The 15,732-nt window shown below is 50.5% G+C and overlaps 5 protein-coding genes across 5 annotated transcripts; 2 read left to right on the top strand and 3 right to left on the bottom strand.

Annotated features, from left to right (window-relative positions):
- The first annotated feature begins 32 nt into the window (after positions 1–32).
- On the top strand, positions 33–1,690 carry BJX68DRAFT_48751 (3-deoxy-7-phosphoheptulonate synthase). Its single transcript, XM_071049257.1, has 4 exons — positions 33–166; positions 223–277; positions 343–1,245; positions 1,297–1,690. Exons 1-4 carry the CDS (start codon positions 161–163, stop codon positions 1,443–1,445), a joined length of 1,113 nt encoding a protein of 370 aa, XP_070900644.1. The 5' UTR covers positions 33–160; the 3' UTR covers positions 1,446–1,690.
- Positions 1,691–4,284: 2,594 nt separating this feature from the next.
- Positions 4,285–5,342, top strand: BJX68DRAFT_233749 (uncharacterized protein). The gene has a single exon (XM_071039658.1). The coding sequence runs from the start codon at positions 4,418–4,420 to the stop codon at positions 5,024–5,026; it is 609 nt and encodes a 202-aa protein (XP_070900645.1). The 5' UTR covers positions 4,285–4,417; the 3' UTR covers positions 5,027–5,342.
- A 192-nt stretch (positions 5,343–5,534) lies between these two features.
- BJX68DRAFT_233750 (putative DUF221 domain protein) lies at positions 5,535–8,562 on the bottom strand (the record flags this gene model as incomplete). Its single annotated transcript, XM_071039659.1, has 3 exons — positions 8,129–8,562; positions 7,899–8,063; positions 5,535–7,831 (listed from the first exon to the last, which is right to left on the bottom strand). Coding segments are annotated over exons 1-3 (2,054 nt in total), but the record flags the coding sequence as incomplete, so codon positions are not given.
- A 138-nt stretch (positions 8,563–8,700) lies between these two features.
- On the bottom strand, positions 8,701–13,890 carry BJX68DRAFT_233754 (putative glycogen debranching enzyme Gdb1). The gene is made up of 3 exons (XM_071039660.1): positions 13,344–13,890; positions 8,956–13,285; positions 8,701–8,882 (listed from the first exon to the last, which is right to left on the bottom strand). The coding sequence occupies exons 1-3, from the start codon at positions 13,556–13,558 to the stop codon at positions 8,814–8,816; spliced, it is 4,614 nt and encodes a 1,537-aa protein (XP_070900647.1). The 5' UTR covers positions 13,559–13,890; the 3' UTR covers positions 8,701–8,813.
- Positions 13,891–14,244: 354 nt separating this feature from the next.
- BJX68DRAFT_265248 (glycerol-3-phosphate dehydrogenase family protein) lies at positions 14,245–15,599 on the bottom strand (the record flags this gene model as incomplete). Its single annotated transcript, XM_071045198.1, has 3 exons — positions 14,245–14,300; positions 14,353–15,485; positions 15,538–15,599. The coding sequence occupies 3 exons, from the start codon at positions 15,597–15,599 to the stop codon at positions 14,245–14,247; spliced, it is 1,251 nt and encodes a 416-aa protein (XP_070900648.1).
- Positions 15,600–15,732: the final 133 nt, after the last annotated feature.

Below are 15,732 nucleotides of genomic sequence, written 5' to 3' on the forward strand. Positions count from 1 at the left end.
GAAAGCAAGATACCCTTTGTGCAAGTAGGAGAGAGCCAGCTTGCAGACTTTCATCGCCAATTGCAACCCCTGGAGCGTTCCTCAGGCCAGCCCACACACCCGTCTCGATTTCCACAGCTCTCCCCTCATAGTTACTGATCTACGGCTACCCCGCGAAACTATGACGGTGAGTCAAATAGTTTTCCAGCTCTTCAACGCACAACAGCTTACTTAAAATCACAGTTCTTCCAGAAAAACCCCAATGTTGGGGATACCACTCATCTAGAAGATTCAAGAAGTAAGCTCTTGCAGGAATTGTTGCCATTGCGGCTCGCAATGGAGCTCTTTGTTGACCATCAATAGTCCGCGGCTACAACCCTCTCACACCCCCCAACCTCCTACAACATGAGATTGCCTTGACCGAGAAATCAAGACAAACCGTCCTCCAGGGACGTGACGAAGCCATTGCTGTCGTTCATGGCAAAGACAAGAAGCACCGTCTCCTAGTCGTCATCGGACCCTGTTCAATTCACGATCCCGAGATGGCTCTAGAATACTGCGACCGATTATTGAAGATGAAGGAGAAATACCAGGACGAGCTTCTCATTGTTATGCGCTCGTACCTTGAGAAGCCTAGAACGACTGTCGGCTGGAAAGGTCTCATCAACGACCCAGATATTGACAACAGCTTCAACATCAACAAGGGCTTGCGGATCTCGCGCCAGCTCTTCGTTGATCTGACAAACAAGGGTATGCCCATTGCTAGTGAAATGCTGGATACAATTTCGCCACAGTTCCTAGCAGATTGTCTCTCCGTCGGAGCGGTTGGAGCACGAACAACGGAATCGCAGGTCCATCGGGAGCTGGCCTCCGGTCTGTCCTTCCCTGTTGGTTTCAAGAACGGTACCGACGGCTCGCTTGACGTGGCTGTTGATGCTATCGGTTCCGTTCAACATCCTCATCATTTCTTGTCTGTCACAAAGCCCGGTGTTGTCGCTATCGTTGGCACCGTGGGAAACCCTGATTGCTTTGTCATTTTGCGTGGTGGCAAGAAGGGTCCCAATTATGATGCCGCCAGCATCAAAGAGGCCAAGGAGAAGCTGATTGCCAAGGGCTTGACTCCTCGCCTGATGGTCGATTGCAGCCACGGAAACTCGCAGAAGAACCACAAGAACCAGCCCAAGGTTGCGGAAGTTCTAGCCGCCCAGATAGCAGAAGGGGAGGAAGCCATAGCTGGAGTGATGATTGAAAGCAATATCAATGAAGGTGAGTGCTTTTTCAAACCGAGTTTGCCGCACTTCTAACCTAACGGTATAGGTACCCAAAAGGTCCCACCTGAGGGCAAGTCCGGCCTCAAATACGGTGTCAGTATCACGGATGCTTGCATCAACTGGGAAGATACCGAGACGACACTCGAGACGCTTGCGCAGGCCGTTCGCTCGCGGCAACAGAAGCTCGCAAATTGAGCTTCTAGGTAAATGGTACAATCTGCTTAAGACTTGTTACATCTCGGGTATCTAAAATGGTTTTGTTAGCGGATTTGCAATAAAAGTAGGATAGTGCATATCAATTCATTCAACGGCGCTTCAAGCCGTGGACATCTATAAGCCTTACTACTAGTAATCTCTTGGAGACGCACCTAAAAGTTTCGAATAGTGGTCTTGCTACTATTGATGAAAGGTTAAAGAATTAGTAAGTGAGTTAGTAAGGGAGGTAAGCAACGAAGACCTAAGTCAAAAGGTGGAAGCCCTTGTGAGCGCCATAATGGGTACTGTTGGGGAAGGAGCGATGGACGACCAACAACCCCCACAAGACCTTTCAATTGATCCCGGACCTCTCTGACCTTTACAAGAATCTCTTACTGTCAGTCTACCAAATACGGGGTAGCTCTAGTCGAATAACATTTGATCTATCATCGTATTCTTCTTCTACAGTACTATCTACGGAGGAGATCCGAGAAGGGGTTGCGACTGAAGGCACGGATTCCTGAGGCTAGACAACAAAGTACACTATACGGGCAATATAGCCGGGAGCATCCTGGAGTCCAAGCAGGCAGGTCGGCGGTGGCTGCAGATGATACTACATGGCTTGCAGGTTGCGGGGGCGAGGAATGCAAACCTTGTCCGCCGTGATATTAATAAGACTGGTTAATATCTTTACTAGAGTATGAGGCACAACTCGACTCCGTATGTGTCTCGTGCAGATTCACCACTTCCTTGTAACAAACTGCAAACTCATATTATTACTAACAGGAACCCTTAAGACCCGTCAAAATAAGCTACACGCAGTCAATCAGCAGACTTCTAGGAACCTGCAACCACAGCCCGGTACCCGGACAACGCGCGCAAGCTTGGAGCTAAAGCCGCATTTGTTTCTCAAAACTGGGTTGTACGAAACTTCAATGCTTTAACGCGCCACCTGGAGGGCATGTCAGAAATGCTGCCGCAGCAAGGGTGAGGGACGCCGCACTTCCAACAAGAAAAGGAGACGACGCTTTTAACGCTGTTCACCACACTGGACATCAGTGCAACGGAGAAAATGGACCACCAACCAAAGACTCCCCCATTATCACTGGAATAAAGCCCTATAAACGACGACTCTACTCCATGATTACCCTGAATCTACGGTCTACTTCATAATAACGGCTCTATTTGACTGGCGGTAATTTCAGCCAGTACCAAACCCGAAGTGAAGAAGAGGCCAACCGCCAAAGCCAAAGCCAAAGCCACCAGCGGAAGTGACAAAAGAAGTGAAGTGAAGTGGAGTGACTATGAAAGTGAAGCAGAACGTGAACGCCCTGAAGTGACCAAACTAAGAACCCTGAGTGTGCCTGATCCTAAGGCGCCGTAGCAAAATGATAACAATGCAGTTTCAGGATGCCCTCACTTCAGCGACATTGGACAGCTTCACTCAGATTACTTCTCTAACACCACCACCTGAAGTCACCAACCCTCCATCTCACCCCTACGACCTCCCCACCTCACTTCGGCGACCCCCTTAACTCATCACCTTTCACCTTGCCAGCCAACCTGACCTTGCCAACACATCCCACATCTCAACTCATATTATCAACCCTCGCCTCTACCATATTTTAATTCTCTGAGCTCACACATCTCCGAGCTCACCACCTCTCAACTTTACCTTAATCCCTACCCCCACCTTAACCCCCTGGTGACGCGTTTCATGAGTCGACGCAACAGAGGGCAGCAACGGCCGCAGATAAGCGTCTGGGATAGCCTCCTTCTCACAAACAGCCAATTCCGCAATTACCAAGAGGGTGGCCCGATCAACGCTGGACTTACACCGGACGGCCATCGCCTGGTACTTGGACGAGACGAAGTCGTTTACCACCCGATCAGCGGCAGAGAGCTGATTTGGCTGGAAGACTATCTGCCAAACCCGGCAAATACAGAGACACCTGTAGCACCAGAGACAGCGCCCACACAAACAGCTTCAAATACAGTGCAATCAACGCTTACAACAGTGGAAACTGAATCGACCGCTCCTGCCAACACGACTCAAACCGCCCCCGCCCCCACACTATCGAGTAACACCGCCGACACCCTGGCTGGACCCCGTACGAACGTCCCTAGGAGGTCCGAATCAGCCGCGGATTCGAAGGTGCGGAAAGCAGCAGAGAGAAAAGCAGAAAGAGAAAAACGAAATGCTGAATGCGCTGATTGGGCGGATGCCAGTCTCTTGAGGTTCGCACCACCGAAGTTCCAACCTAGAGTCGACAGCGAAGTAGTGGTTGATATTTCCATCCCTCCCGCACCCGAACTCCCAACCTGGTCACAACCAGACGCTGAGGCACCCGCGGTTGGCATGCTCAAGGGTATGGTGCCCAGACCAATCGTGCTAGATACCAGTGAAGACTTTCTGGACGGCGTTTGGGCCTCCGAGGGGACTCCGGTCCGACAACACATCCGTTCGGACGGTGAAGGGTCGATGTTCGGGATATCATGGGAACGCACCCCAAGCCACATGAATGGATCCCGTACGACGGCTACATCACGAAGCTTGACCTTGCCAAAGCGGCGGTCAAGCAAGCCAAAGCACACAAAGAAGCACTACTCGATGCTGCGGATCAATTCACAATACAGCTACTCCATTGGCGCTGTGATACCCGTATGCACAACTACAACTTGGCCGACCAGTTGTACAAACACGACGAAAGCTGGTTTGTGCCACTCACTGCCAAGAGTGGGCTGACTACCGGAAATGGGTTGACATGGAGAACATACGGGACGATGGGGCACACACAAACTGGGTAAGCCAGGAGGACCGCTACTCAAAACTCGAGGACTATAACGCATTTGGTACGTGGGGGCATAGTGGTCCTAACTGCAGACCTATTTACGATTCGGTCCTAAAATCCGGCCGCTTCAAGAAACCGGTTGTGATTGATCTCGTTGAAACGCTTTCCAAGGCGGACAAAATGATTGAGAAGACAGTAGCTGGCCTGGATAAGTTGATCAAACTTGAGCAGGCAGAGCTCAAGAAACGAAAAGCCACCGAGGCCAACAAGAAATGGACAAAGAAGGTCAAGATGGGCCCAGCCAAAAAGCCCGACGACTCAGACCCAGAAGAGCTGCCTGAGCTTCCCACGCTGGCCATAGCAGACGACGAGCCCGACGTACCAGGAGATCTCGAGGGGTATGCTGACTGGGCGCAGTCCCGCCACCTCCACTGGTGCAAGGTCAAAGTGACTAGGAGAATCGAAAGTCAGCTGGAGGCAAAGCCGACTGGACCGCTCGACACGGATGAATACGACAAGTGGCCCAAGGGCCTACGGCACCTACACTATAAGATCAAGATCAACATCGACACCAAGGAGCATCCTTGGGGTTACCCTTGGTCCTTGCTTTCACTGGCTTCACAGTCAGATTGGCGCTGGACCAAGGCAGGAGAGACATTACTCCTCCGGCTTGAACTAGCTTTTTTTAACGATACCACCTTAGCGCAGAAACCGCTTGAACAGTGGCTCCCGGCAAAGGCGTTCAAAAAGCTTCTTGACGCTGGTGGCAGAATAAACGTGTCGCTCTAAGCGGATTGGAGCTTTCAGGATTGTTGGGAGTTGTCAATTCCACCTTTGATGTAGATAGTGACATATGGGTCTGGACGGTCTGGACTTTTGACTCCAAGGATGAGACAAGGCGAGCTGAAGCCTGAGCGTCAGAGTCCAGATCCAACTACCCTAGGTGACGCCGGGTGTAGCCCGTTTCCTATCGTCAGAATGGCTCCACGGCCCCCGCAGAGCGTACTTTGTTATCGAGCTTCAAGAATCCGTACGTACAGTCACGGGCCTCGCGGCTCCTTCTCCTCCGTAAGTAGTAGCTTCTATGGCGCTGACAAGGGCTTCCACCCTTTTTACTTAGGCCCTTCGTTGCTTACCTACTCACTGACCTTCAATGCTTTAACCTTTTTTATCAATACCGGCAAGACCACTATTTGAAACTTCAGGTAGCTGCGTTGACAACTCGTGTGAGCATAGGGAGCTATACCCTACTACATCGAAGCATGTGAAAGATGTGTATATCTATATACAAGCTACTATGTACAAAAGCTAAAATAACAATGACAAGAAGTTGGATAATGATAGAACACTCCAATCAGCTTAGGGATAAGCTTAGACAGCAACATTGTTCGGGTCCTCATCGTCCCTTCTGGCCTCTCTATATCCGTGGGAAGGGACATGAAAATATTCGAACCCTTCCTGAAGCTCAGGCATAGGATTACGCCCGGGAAGCCACGCACTGTCGAGGGGCAATATGAGGCTAGGGTTTTCAAACCTTTTGAGCTTCAGACCCAGCACTTGATTTCCAACTCGTACGGGCAATGAATCTCTGTCGAGTCCCAGTGGCGGGGAGAAGGTGGAGGACGCTGACTCCGAGTTATTTCCTCCAATCTCTCCAACAGGCGAAAGGTCCCCGGAAGACGACGCAACAGCATCATTGTAAATACTTTTCAAAGCTATAAACTTCGTCAAGGGTTCGTAAAATTGCGTGAAGTAGTATGAACACCACACGGTCGAAGCCAGCAAGGGAACGGTCAACAATGACAGGGTGATAGCGGCGCGAAGAGCAAGTGTTCCAGCTACAGCTAGCTGAAAGACTACCAAGCCCACGAGGACTCGGCTACAGATCATCGGCCATGCTCGCCCTGTAGAGTGCTGTCGGTGGTCCATAGCATAGAGCAGTTGATACTTGTAGATGAAGTGGCCAAGTACAAAGTAGATCAGACCAAAAAAGCTGATCAGCCACGAGCTTGGGAATACACTGTAAACCACACAGATCACCAAGATCAAAATCGTCTGTGGGATTGAGTAACCGTAGCTGAATGTGGGTGCCGCAGAGAGCTCGGCAAAATCCCGCGGCGTCCTAGCGGTCAAGAAATTGATGGGGTACATGAGCACACTGCCGAATTCCAAGAGCCGGAGTGGTGACAAACCCACGCCTTGGAGAATGAGAAGGTTTGTATAGAATGGAGCAAGGCCCTCTAGGGATTTGGCGAGAGCAAGCGCAATGGTGTTCGCATCTTTCAGCCTGTCTCGAAGGTGCTCCCAAAGGCCGTAGAAGTTGGTAGCAGTCCCGATGACCGTAAAGATGACGAACAGGTTGAAGAATGAAAAGAAGAAACTCTTCGAGATCACAGACAGTTCAATATCCCCGCGAGATATCATCCCCTGGTGGTTTGCGAGCCAATTATAAATATAGGGCACAGCAACTGTCAACAGCGAGAAAGCCAGAGTGGGAAGACCAGTCTGGACAAGTGACATTGCCAGAGGGTGCTCTTTCAGAATTTCAACTAACCGAGGGAACACCTTTCCGAGGGTTTCCGGTTGCAGAAGAGTTCCGATAGGAAATAGTAGTGCTGACCAGAAAACAGTCAGAAAGCCGATAGCTATAGTGACAGACCATGACTGCAGCATTCGTCTTGACCGTGGCATGTATGTGTTCTTCCAAACAACATCCGCTGGCGAAGGAGCCAGCCGGGCGAGAAGCTGCATAGGATGGGGATCGAGAATAGCCTGGACCAGCATTTGCGCAGCAGCGATAGATTTCATGGTCACAAATGCAAGCTCAGTGGGCGGGTACTCCTTCTGACGCGCGTCCTGAATCTGCTCGTCGAGCCTGCGGAGCCTCTCCTCGTAGTAGTCGATGGCATCAACATTCCGGTACTGTAATCTGAACCGGCCGTACCAGATGCGAACCGTCGGTCGATTTCCAGCATGATCATATGAGTCTTCCTGCTCATTCGAGAGAAGGGGGTCGTCCTCCGAAAATAAGGTTGAGTTAGGCGGCTGCTGATGCCTTAATGGTAACGTGTCGCCAGCTTTCCTGACCCGTTTGTAGCCCAGATATTTGACCCAAGACTTTTCCAAATTCCGCAAGACCTTGACGCGCTCCTCAATCAAATGATCCAGAGAACTCCAGTTTCGACAAAGGGTGATGCTTTCCACTTTTCCGATATGCAACCCTTCAATAAACTTTCTGATACTTTCCTCAGTGCCCATTTCAGGAGGAATTCCTGACAGCCGGATTGTCCGGTCAGTGGTGCTTGTTTGGCCACCGAGGTATTTCTGCCTGATGTTGATAATCTTCTTGGTTTCTTGAAGAAGCATGTATACAGCAAGGCCGCTGAAAATATAGGCGAAGACCACATATGCCGATAGATACTTCGGATCCTTGGAAAAGTCCTTCTTCTTATCCTTGCTATTATCAAGATCTTTGTCCCAGTCCAAAAGGCCCCACTTCCCCGTGTAGCTGTGATGAATTGGAAGAAGGACAACCACGGCAAAAACAAAAACGGTAGATAGGAATCGGATCGCAAATCTTAAGAAGGAGAGGAACTGCCAGTTGCCTCGTTAGTGCTTAGCTTTAACGATCTGCTTGAACAAACGAAAGATCCACACGTACAACAAACGCATCCAACCCCGCAGATTGCAAGACCTGCTCTTCAGTTATGTGATACAGCACCGGGATCCATCCGAAGAAACTATCAGGGAGCTCCGGTAGGTGTAGGGCCGCACGGCGCTGTCGCCTTCGAGCCGCGTATAACTCCGTCCATTTCGGCCGCAGAAGCTACTCGCGAAATTTGAGTGTTAGCCTCGAGCCCACCGGTTTCCATAAGATAGGTATGAGCATACACAGAACGCTAAAAAAGCAGTTATCCCCAAGGCCGAACTAATCACAAGCTGTGTGTATATGTTCCGTGTTGATTTGCGCGGATCAGAGGGGTTCGGTTCATCATGAGTCCCGTTGTCGGCGGCGGTAACGGCAGCAGTTACCGCTGCCGCCATAGCGGCTTGGGTGAACGACATATTTATCAGAGATTCTGCGCCGACTGGATTTTCATGGATGCATCGGGGGAGCTGAGTGTCTGGTCTCGCTCAAATTGGGTGCTCGGATTCTCGACAACAGCTGACGTCAGGGGTAGAAGATCGGGTTACACTGTGTCGCAAGCTGGAGATGGATTCGATGATCAGAGAAGATTATGCCGCGAATCAAGGTAATAAGCGCGATTTGCGTCCCTCTGCTCGCTGTTCAGTTCGTTTTGCGATCTTTTGGCGTTCGAGCTAGCAAGAGCGCCGATTCCTGTAGACATTTGTTGATCGTTGCGGAAGTTGTACATGCTGAGTCAGCTAATAGATTATGCCCAGCTTCAGTTTAATTATGGATATTTTATGCAGGCCGCTCAACTTCTGAGATTTGGACGGTATCATATAGATGGGTAACGTAGGCATGTAAAACATTAGGTACTCAAAAAAAGCTACTTTGTATGAATATTGACAAGGCCGAAATATACTTCCGGCTGCACGCAGCGCCCAGGCGCTATGCATATCGTGACGCATCATAATACAGATCAAGTAGACAACCAGCAGACCAAGCTTGGGTCGGAGACTATAAAAGCAACCTAGTTAGCACAAGCCTTCCAGAGAATAAACGCGCTGCAGGACGCGGGGAATATACATACCGAATCAGCACAATGGCTACCATCCTTGTTCGTGAGCTCCGTGAGGCCCTTCCAAGGACTTTCTCTGAGTGCCCGCTTACAGCCTTCCAGGCGCCTGGTTACCTGCTGGAATGCTTCCGTTCGCTCATGTTCTGTCTGCCTGCGGGCAAGATCAAAGTGGAGCAGGGCACGAAGGTAGTATCCCCGTTGCCATACCCACTCTGGGCCTTGATGATAGTTCCGACCCTTGGAGGTCGCGAAGTCGGTCGAGTCTTCAGAGTTGTGATAGTTGGGACGGTAGTTTAGATCGGAGGGATCCAGTGTGGCCATTCCAATTGGACCGACAAGAACCGAGTCGGCAAGAGCAAGCGCGGCCAACGCTTTAGATGGTGTGAAGAGATCGGGAGCAACGACCATTGCGATGGGGAAGTTTGAGCGGAGCTGATAATCCTCATACGGCTTGCCGGATCGATATAAATCTTTGTAGATTCCTCGGCGATTAACGATCCCTGGGTCAACATCGTGTTGATCGTCTTCCTTTGAATCCAATGGGATATAATAGCAACGCTCGAAATTGCTTTTGATCTTTGCAGCCCAGTCTTTGAACGTGACGGATTCGCTGTTACCGATATCCACCTTGTCATGCGGATAGAGCCCTTGTTCTCTAAGGGTTATGACCCACGTCAAAGCACTGTAAACCAAACCGGTGATTTCGATTGCCGCACCATCCCGTGGTGTTCCTGGAACTCCCTTGTTGCCAGCCTTTTCGCTCTCACCCATTTTGTCCTGCCACGTGCCGCAGTTGAATTGGTTTCCGCCGAAGATAAGCCCCGTCTCCCAATCAACCTTGATGTCAATCTGGAACCCTTCTGGTTTCATTTGCATATCAAGTTCAGGACCGGCATTGTACTCACGGAACGAGAGACCTGAAGCGTGTCGTTGGAAGACTTCCTGAATTACCTCCAATACAGTCGAACTCTTCGAATAGGCTCTGGGATCATCGAACGGGAACCATGTATCATCATACGGAAGGAAGCGCCTGGGAACCTTCTCGTTCAGGATCTCTAGGCCACGGGGGGCCATGATTGTGTAATCCTTGATTGCCTGCAACAAAAACCAAATCGAGTCGCGGGAATTGTACCGTGGTAGTTTGCCACTACCGAGAAGATTCGGGATCATACCGTGCTTGAGCACACTAGCAAAGGCCAGAATATGCTCCTTGGCATCGTCGAATCTGCCAGTGCAAAGAAGAAGACCTCTGAGGGAGATGAAGACATCTCGACCCCAGCATCTTGCCCAGTCAGTCGCAAAGTGAGGCAGACCGGCAGCAAGGGAGGGAACTTGTTTTGTAGGCCATAGGGACGCTGAGTTGACAAGCCCTGTTTGCTGAACACTGACCATGGCGAGTTGTTGGATAAAGACTTGGCCGACCCGCACGTCGTTTCCCAGGAGCTGTATACCCCTGTTCCAGGCAGACACATAGGCGGTCTGGACAATAATAGCAAAGTAACGGGGCAAGAGGAAACTTGGCAAGCCGCGGACTGCCTGGAATTTCTCCTCCAGCCACTTAGCAGGACGCTGGAGAGAGCCATACTCCGGCTTTTGTGCTGCCTTTGCCAGGCGCCTGACGATGTAATCAAGTGCCCATTGGCCTTGCCTAAGGTGATCACACAAGGCATGTCCTAGATCATTATACCTAATGATGTTTTCGAGAACACTCCACCACCCTTGTAGACCTGCATAGACTAATGGTCCATAGTTTGGAATGCTATACACTCCATCTTGGCCGCCACTCGAGTCCCTCTCTTCAGCCTCACAGCGATATAGCACAAAGTTGAGATCAATCAAGCTTAGCTCTGAGAATGCATCACCTGCACCTTGAGTGATGCTGTCGTTGGTGAGTGCAGCTGCATCTTCAAAACCAGGGATCGATGTTTCGAACAAAGCGATGGAGCCAGGAACAAAGGTGTCCAAGACCGAGATGATAGTGTTGTTATCTTTCTCCTCAATCCTAGTACCCTCGATCTTGTGAACTTGGCTTGGCAAGCCCCGAAGGTAGGATGGATCTGCTAGAGCTTGCTCTTTGTCACTGTTTTCTTCCTGAACTGTGAGCTGCCAAGTTCCGATAGGGTTAACACGAGTAGAGGCAAGATGGGTAGCCGGGAGAAGGGCCCCGCTGCTTTGGCCTGGGAAAGCCGTGTGGGCGATCAAGAATATGCCCTTTCGACTTTGAGGATGGACCCTATGCACGGTGATATATTCACCATCGTGATGTATGAACGTCTCGTTATAGCCCCCCGCGCCCATCATAGTATGAAGCTCGTTGAGCAGCCGTTTGAGACCGCAGATCCCCGGGAGACTGGCTAGCGCGTCAATCGTGGGAGACTCGGGCAGTTCAGACACGGAATATGAACGAGTCTCGTGCACTAGATCCACAATCTTTGGATAGATTTCATCATAGCCCATGGCACTTCCCACCGCAGAGTCGCACATGGCAACGAGTGCGGCGTTTGGTAAGGTGTCCTTCCCACTTCGCTTTTGAGCCGGCATTTCGTTATCATGCGTACAGTCCATGAACAATGCTGGGACAGGTATGGGACGGATGTTGCGGATGTTCTCTTTTTCACCGCCGTCGGAATTGGACTTACTGAAAGCTAAACCTGGTGAGGGTAGATCAAGCTCAAAACTGCCAATAGGACGACCGCCATGACGGTGCACCAACCTGCTGAGCTCCCCCGGACTCCAGGCTTGCATGGCTTCACGGATGAGGGCATTGATACCAAGCCGCTTGACGAAGACATAATCGGCCTCCTCAGAGCCGGTGAAGAGTTCGGCGAAAATGGCAAGATCAGGGCGGACTTTCCGTGCCTCATCAATAAGATACTCCGCAACTACCAGTGGAGTTGAATGGCAGTTGTCAATTCGGAAGCTGGAAAAGTACTTGGCCATCAAGCGCGTGTACTTTGCCATGAAGTCCCACAAGAACGGGCTGTCCTTGGGCGAACTTCCATACCGTAGTTTAACACAATCGCCCCAGACGATCACTTCTCGTCGTAGGTAGGCCCTAGAGTCTGGACCAGCATTATCACGCATAGCATCAGCATTCCAAATCCAACCATTGTTTGCTAGAGCTAATGCCTTTGGGTTGTGCTTTTTCGTGATGTCGTTCAAAGGCAGCCGGGTAAAGTATGACTCTATAAGAGGATTATCTTCAGTCACAGGCCCGAGCTTTGGCCCGTGGTCGTCGATCCTCATGTACTTGATACGATTGAAGAGTTGATCTGTTATCGCGGACAGGTCTATATCATATTCCTTGTAGAACGGGACGTTGACTACGTCGAGTAGCTTGCGCAGAGCATCATACACGCTGGGAAGATCTGAGCTGGCCGAGTCAAACTGGCCGAAGAGAGCAGTAGCAATGGCAACACCGAATTGGACGTCAATGGCTCGGCTGAACCGTCCGAGAATCTGGTTGGCAGTTGGAATCGCCTTTTCACGGATGAGGGTGGTCTGTTGCTCCAAGGTTAATTTTTTGAAGCTATTTAGGCCGAGTTCGGCCCATTGCCCACTCTGTAAATCAATATCCTTGGATAATTTCCACTCATCCAGAATATTTTGTGTGTTTGCCTTTACATCAAGGATATAGAACTCCCATAGCCGAAGATCTTTGAGCACATGCTCCTTCATTCCGTCCATCACAGTTGTCAAGTCGTCAACTGTATTAATATCTGTTGGCAAGGAATGCTTTTGCAAATCCTGACTGAATTGCAGCAATGCAGTATCCAGATCCAATGCGGCTTCAAGCCAAGGGGCGGTCTCAACGCTGTACCCGGCTTCTGGGTGTTCCTCGAGCCACTTGCTGTTATTCGCAGTATGATTCCAGACGACATCAGCGAGAGATAGGAGCGAGTGCTCCCCCTCCATGGTTTGGATGAGCTGGCGAACATCTTCTTCTCCATTCGGAAACGCGACATCATCAAATTGAAGCTGATCGAAAATGCTGTAGGGAGAGTTCGAAGCACCTCGCTTCATCAGCGGTGTGAAATGGACCATGTTATACTTGCGACGGGATATGCTGCTGAGATGTTTGTCCCAGTCCTCGGGATACTTGCCCATGAACTTGGAATTCACTGAGAATATGGATAGGGCATTGAGTGGGATGCCTCGGCCACCGAGGCTCAACCGAGGAGAAACATCGATATAGTGCGTGGGTGTCCTTCTTGGCTCCACAGCCTGGCCAGGAGAAATGGTGAAATCGGGAAGAGGAGAATATGTCACGTAGTAAGCGAAAGATCCGGGGCACGTAACGGGTACATCAATCTGGATATTCCTGCTGAAGTCTGGAGATAATCTACCAAGGATGTATTAGCAACTAATGCGCTCCCAAGGGAGGGGAGTCCGGGCCTCACTTGAAGCCTCGATAGGCCGAGCGATCAAACGGTTTCCCGATCTCAGGCATGTTGACCCAAAGCGTGCCATCCCTGCAAATCGAGCTGCTTCCCTCAATCACGAAGCGGAGCGAATACTCAGGGTTGTCCGGAGGCGGAAGATAGATGTATCCCCCGGGCACATCTGGAGAACCATCATCATTCAGAGGCAGCAAATAAATAGTATCGTGAGCCATTGCAAGCGATGTGGCACTTTGCTGTCGCGTTGGTGAATGCGAGCCAACTAAACAATGGGTAGCGGGCAAGTGCCGTTACTGAGACGCAGATTCGACTGCGAATTTGAAATTGGCACTTCTCGCAGACCCTGGCAGGCCTCGCTTCGAGAAAACAGGGCACAGGATATATAAGAGAAAGACGCCAGCTCGACTGTGCCTGGCTGGCCCCGCCGGAGGTTGACGTCATTGCGGTCTAGATTCTGCCGCTTGAATCTCGTGATCTCCAGGTGGGGATAAGCAGCTTTGGAGGCTGCACGCTTGGAGTATGCCAACTCCAACTCACGGCTTGGCATCTCAACGAGTCCAGGATTTTGTGACACGCAATACAGATTGAGCGAGGCCTCTCTGACAATTATTATGGATATTATTAGTATAAGTCTATCACAGTCCGAATCTATACCCGCATGCAGAGAACCCACGACCTTAAATCCGTCAATGCAGAAACAGGGGAATATACAACAAATAGGTATACTCGTCAATTATGGGCATCACAGTTTCGCACCCAGAGTCACCTTCGCGTCGTCGCCTTCTTGCATTTCCAATTGAGAAGAACCATGGAAAATCGGCTTACTGCAAGAAATGAAGGAAAGGAGTTCCGAGAATTAATAATCGACACGAATCGGAGGGGTGGTAATGTTAGGCCGTAATTACCGCTCAATATAAGAAGGAATTTCCTCAACAGTCATTGTGCCTTGGAGAACACCTGTGAGAACGGTCAGTCTATGTTCGGTTGAGGGGGTATGGGTAATGCTTACGATAAACTGCCGTAAACAGTGGAAACTCATCCTCAAGACCTTGCTTTTTCAAGAACTGATTAACCTCAACTGCCGTTAGTGTGCCTTGCAGCTTTTGGCCGTTCAGCTCCGTTTCCTCAATTTTCTCGATTGGCAGGTTTCTCTCAATGCTCAGCTTTGCGCAACGAAAGTTTCGTCCGCCGCTGCAGCTTGTAATCAAATCCGCAACACCGGCACTCTCTTCCGTGAACGTTCTGGTGTTGATCGTGGCTCCAAAAAACTGCTCGCCGAACTTGACCATTTCCAAAAGGCCAACACGCATGATCGCGGCCTTGGCATTGTCTCCCCAGCCCATACCTTCGACCCAGCCCGCAGCGACAGCCACAACGTTCTTAAGGGCGCCGCCCAATGAGACGCCGGCGACATCGTTGACCACCCGAATGTGGAAGTAGGGGCGGTGGAAGAGTGACTTAAGAAGGCCATGATCGATAGGAGGGAATTCCGAAGGCAAGGCTTGCAGCTTCACGCGTGAGAACTGTCCGGAAACATCCTTGTGCTCAAAGTGCACAATGTCGTCGGTGGATGCGGACGGAGAGCGATTCGGAGTAGGGGCCTTGGAATCAAAGTGCGGAGGATCATAACCAATGCTGGACTCGGACCACTTCTCCTGAGCGACTTCATTGGCGATGTTGGCCCCAGAGAGAGCACCGCAGTAAATTCCAAGGATCTTGCCGATGGTTTCGGAAAACAAACTGATCCCCTCTTCATTTACATCCACACCCTTGATGCAGGAAACACCGCGCGCATATGGAAGAATCTTGCCCTTGATCTGCCCACAGATGTTGATGATAAACTGATGCGGAAGGTTGAAAACGAGAATGGTGCTGTCTTTGACAGCATCCACCAGTGACGGATTGGCGTGCAGGTTCCTTGGGAGGGCAATTCCAGGAAGGTATTTGATATTCTCGTGGGTTTTGTTGATCACATCGGTGAGGTTCTGCTTTCCTTGGCAGAGAGGAGAGGCAGGATCGTAGTGCTTGGACGACTCCGGAATTTCAACTTGTTCTTCAAAAACCCACATCTGGACGTCCTCCTCGAAAACGGCGGGATTGCTGGCGGCATTCTCGGCAACTATTTTGGCAATAGCAGTGCCCCTTAAGCCATCAGCGCATGAAATTGTGAAAGAAAGAGTGCCTCAGGACGTACCAGTTTCCTGAACCGACCACAGTCACCTTGTGCTTCTGCTTATATGGTCCGAGAGAGCCCATATTGATCGGACTTGTCAATGGCAGGGACGAAGGGGGAGGATGTGCGGTTGAAAGGAGTCGAAAGAAGGTATAAGGAGTGTGTTGTAATGGCGTTGGCTTGCACAGGGACTGGCGGTATATTTGAATGGATAAA

This window comes from Aspergillus pseudodeflectus, assembly GCF_044049435.1.
Source record: "Aspergillus pseudodeflectus strain CBS 756.74 chromosome Unknown BJX68scaffold_14, whole genome shotgun sequence".
Lineage (NCBI taxonomy): Eukaryota > Fungi > Ascomycota > Eurotiomycetes > Eurotiales > Aspergillaceae > Aspergillus > Aspergillus pseudodeflectus.

What these genes read in the sequence shown, in the direction of transcription:
- BJX68DRAFT_48751 (XM_071049257.1), top strand. An exon ending in TCATCTAGAAGATTCAAGAA is followed by an intron (nt 278 to 342) that starts GTAAGCTCTTGC and finishes GACCATCAATAG; the next exon opens with TCCGCGGCTACAACCCTCTC. An exon ending in TGAAAGCAATATCAATGAAG is followed by an intron (nt 1,246 to 1,296) that starts GTGAGTGCTTTT and finishes CTAACGGTATAG; the next exon opens with GTACCCAAAAGGTCCCACCT.
- BJX68DRAFT_233749 (XM_071039658.1), top strand. Translation starts at nt 4,418, where the DNA reads ATGATTGAGAAGACAGTAGCTGGCCTGGATAAGTTGATCAAACTTGAG.
- BJX68DRAFT_233754 (XM_071039660.1), bottom strand. Translation starts at nt 13,558, where the DNA reads ATGGCTCACGATACTATTTATTTGCTGCCTCTGAATGATGATGGTTCT. An exon ending in TCGGCCTATCGAGGCTTCAA is followed by an intron (nt 13,286 to 13,343) that starts GTGAGGCCCGGA and finishes CATCCTTGGTAG; the next exon opens with ATTATCTCCAGACTTCAGCA. An exon ending in GTAGCCATTGTGCTGATTCG is followed by an intron (nt 8,883 to 8,955) that starts GTATGTATATTC and finishes TTGCTTTTATAG; the next exon opens with TCTCCGACCCAAGCTTGGTC.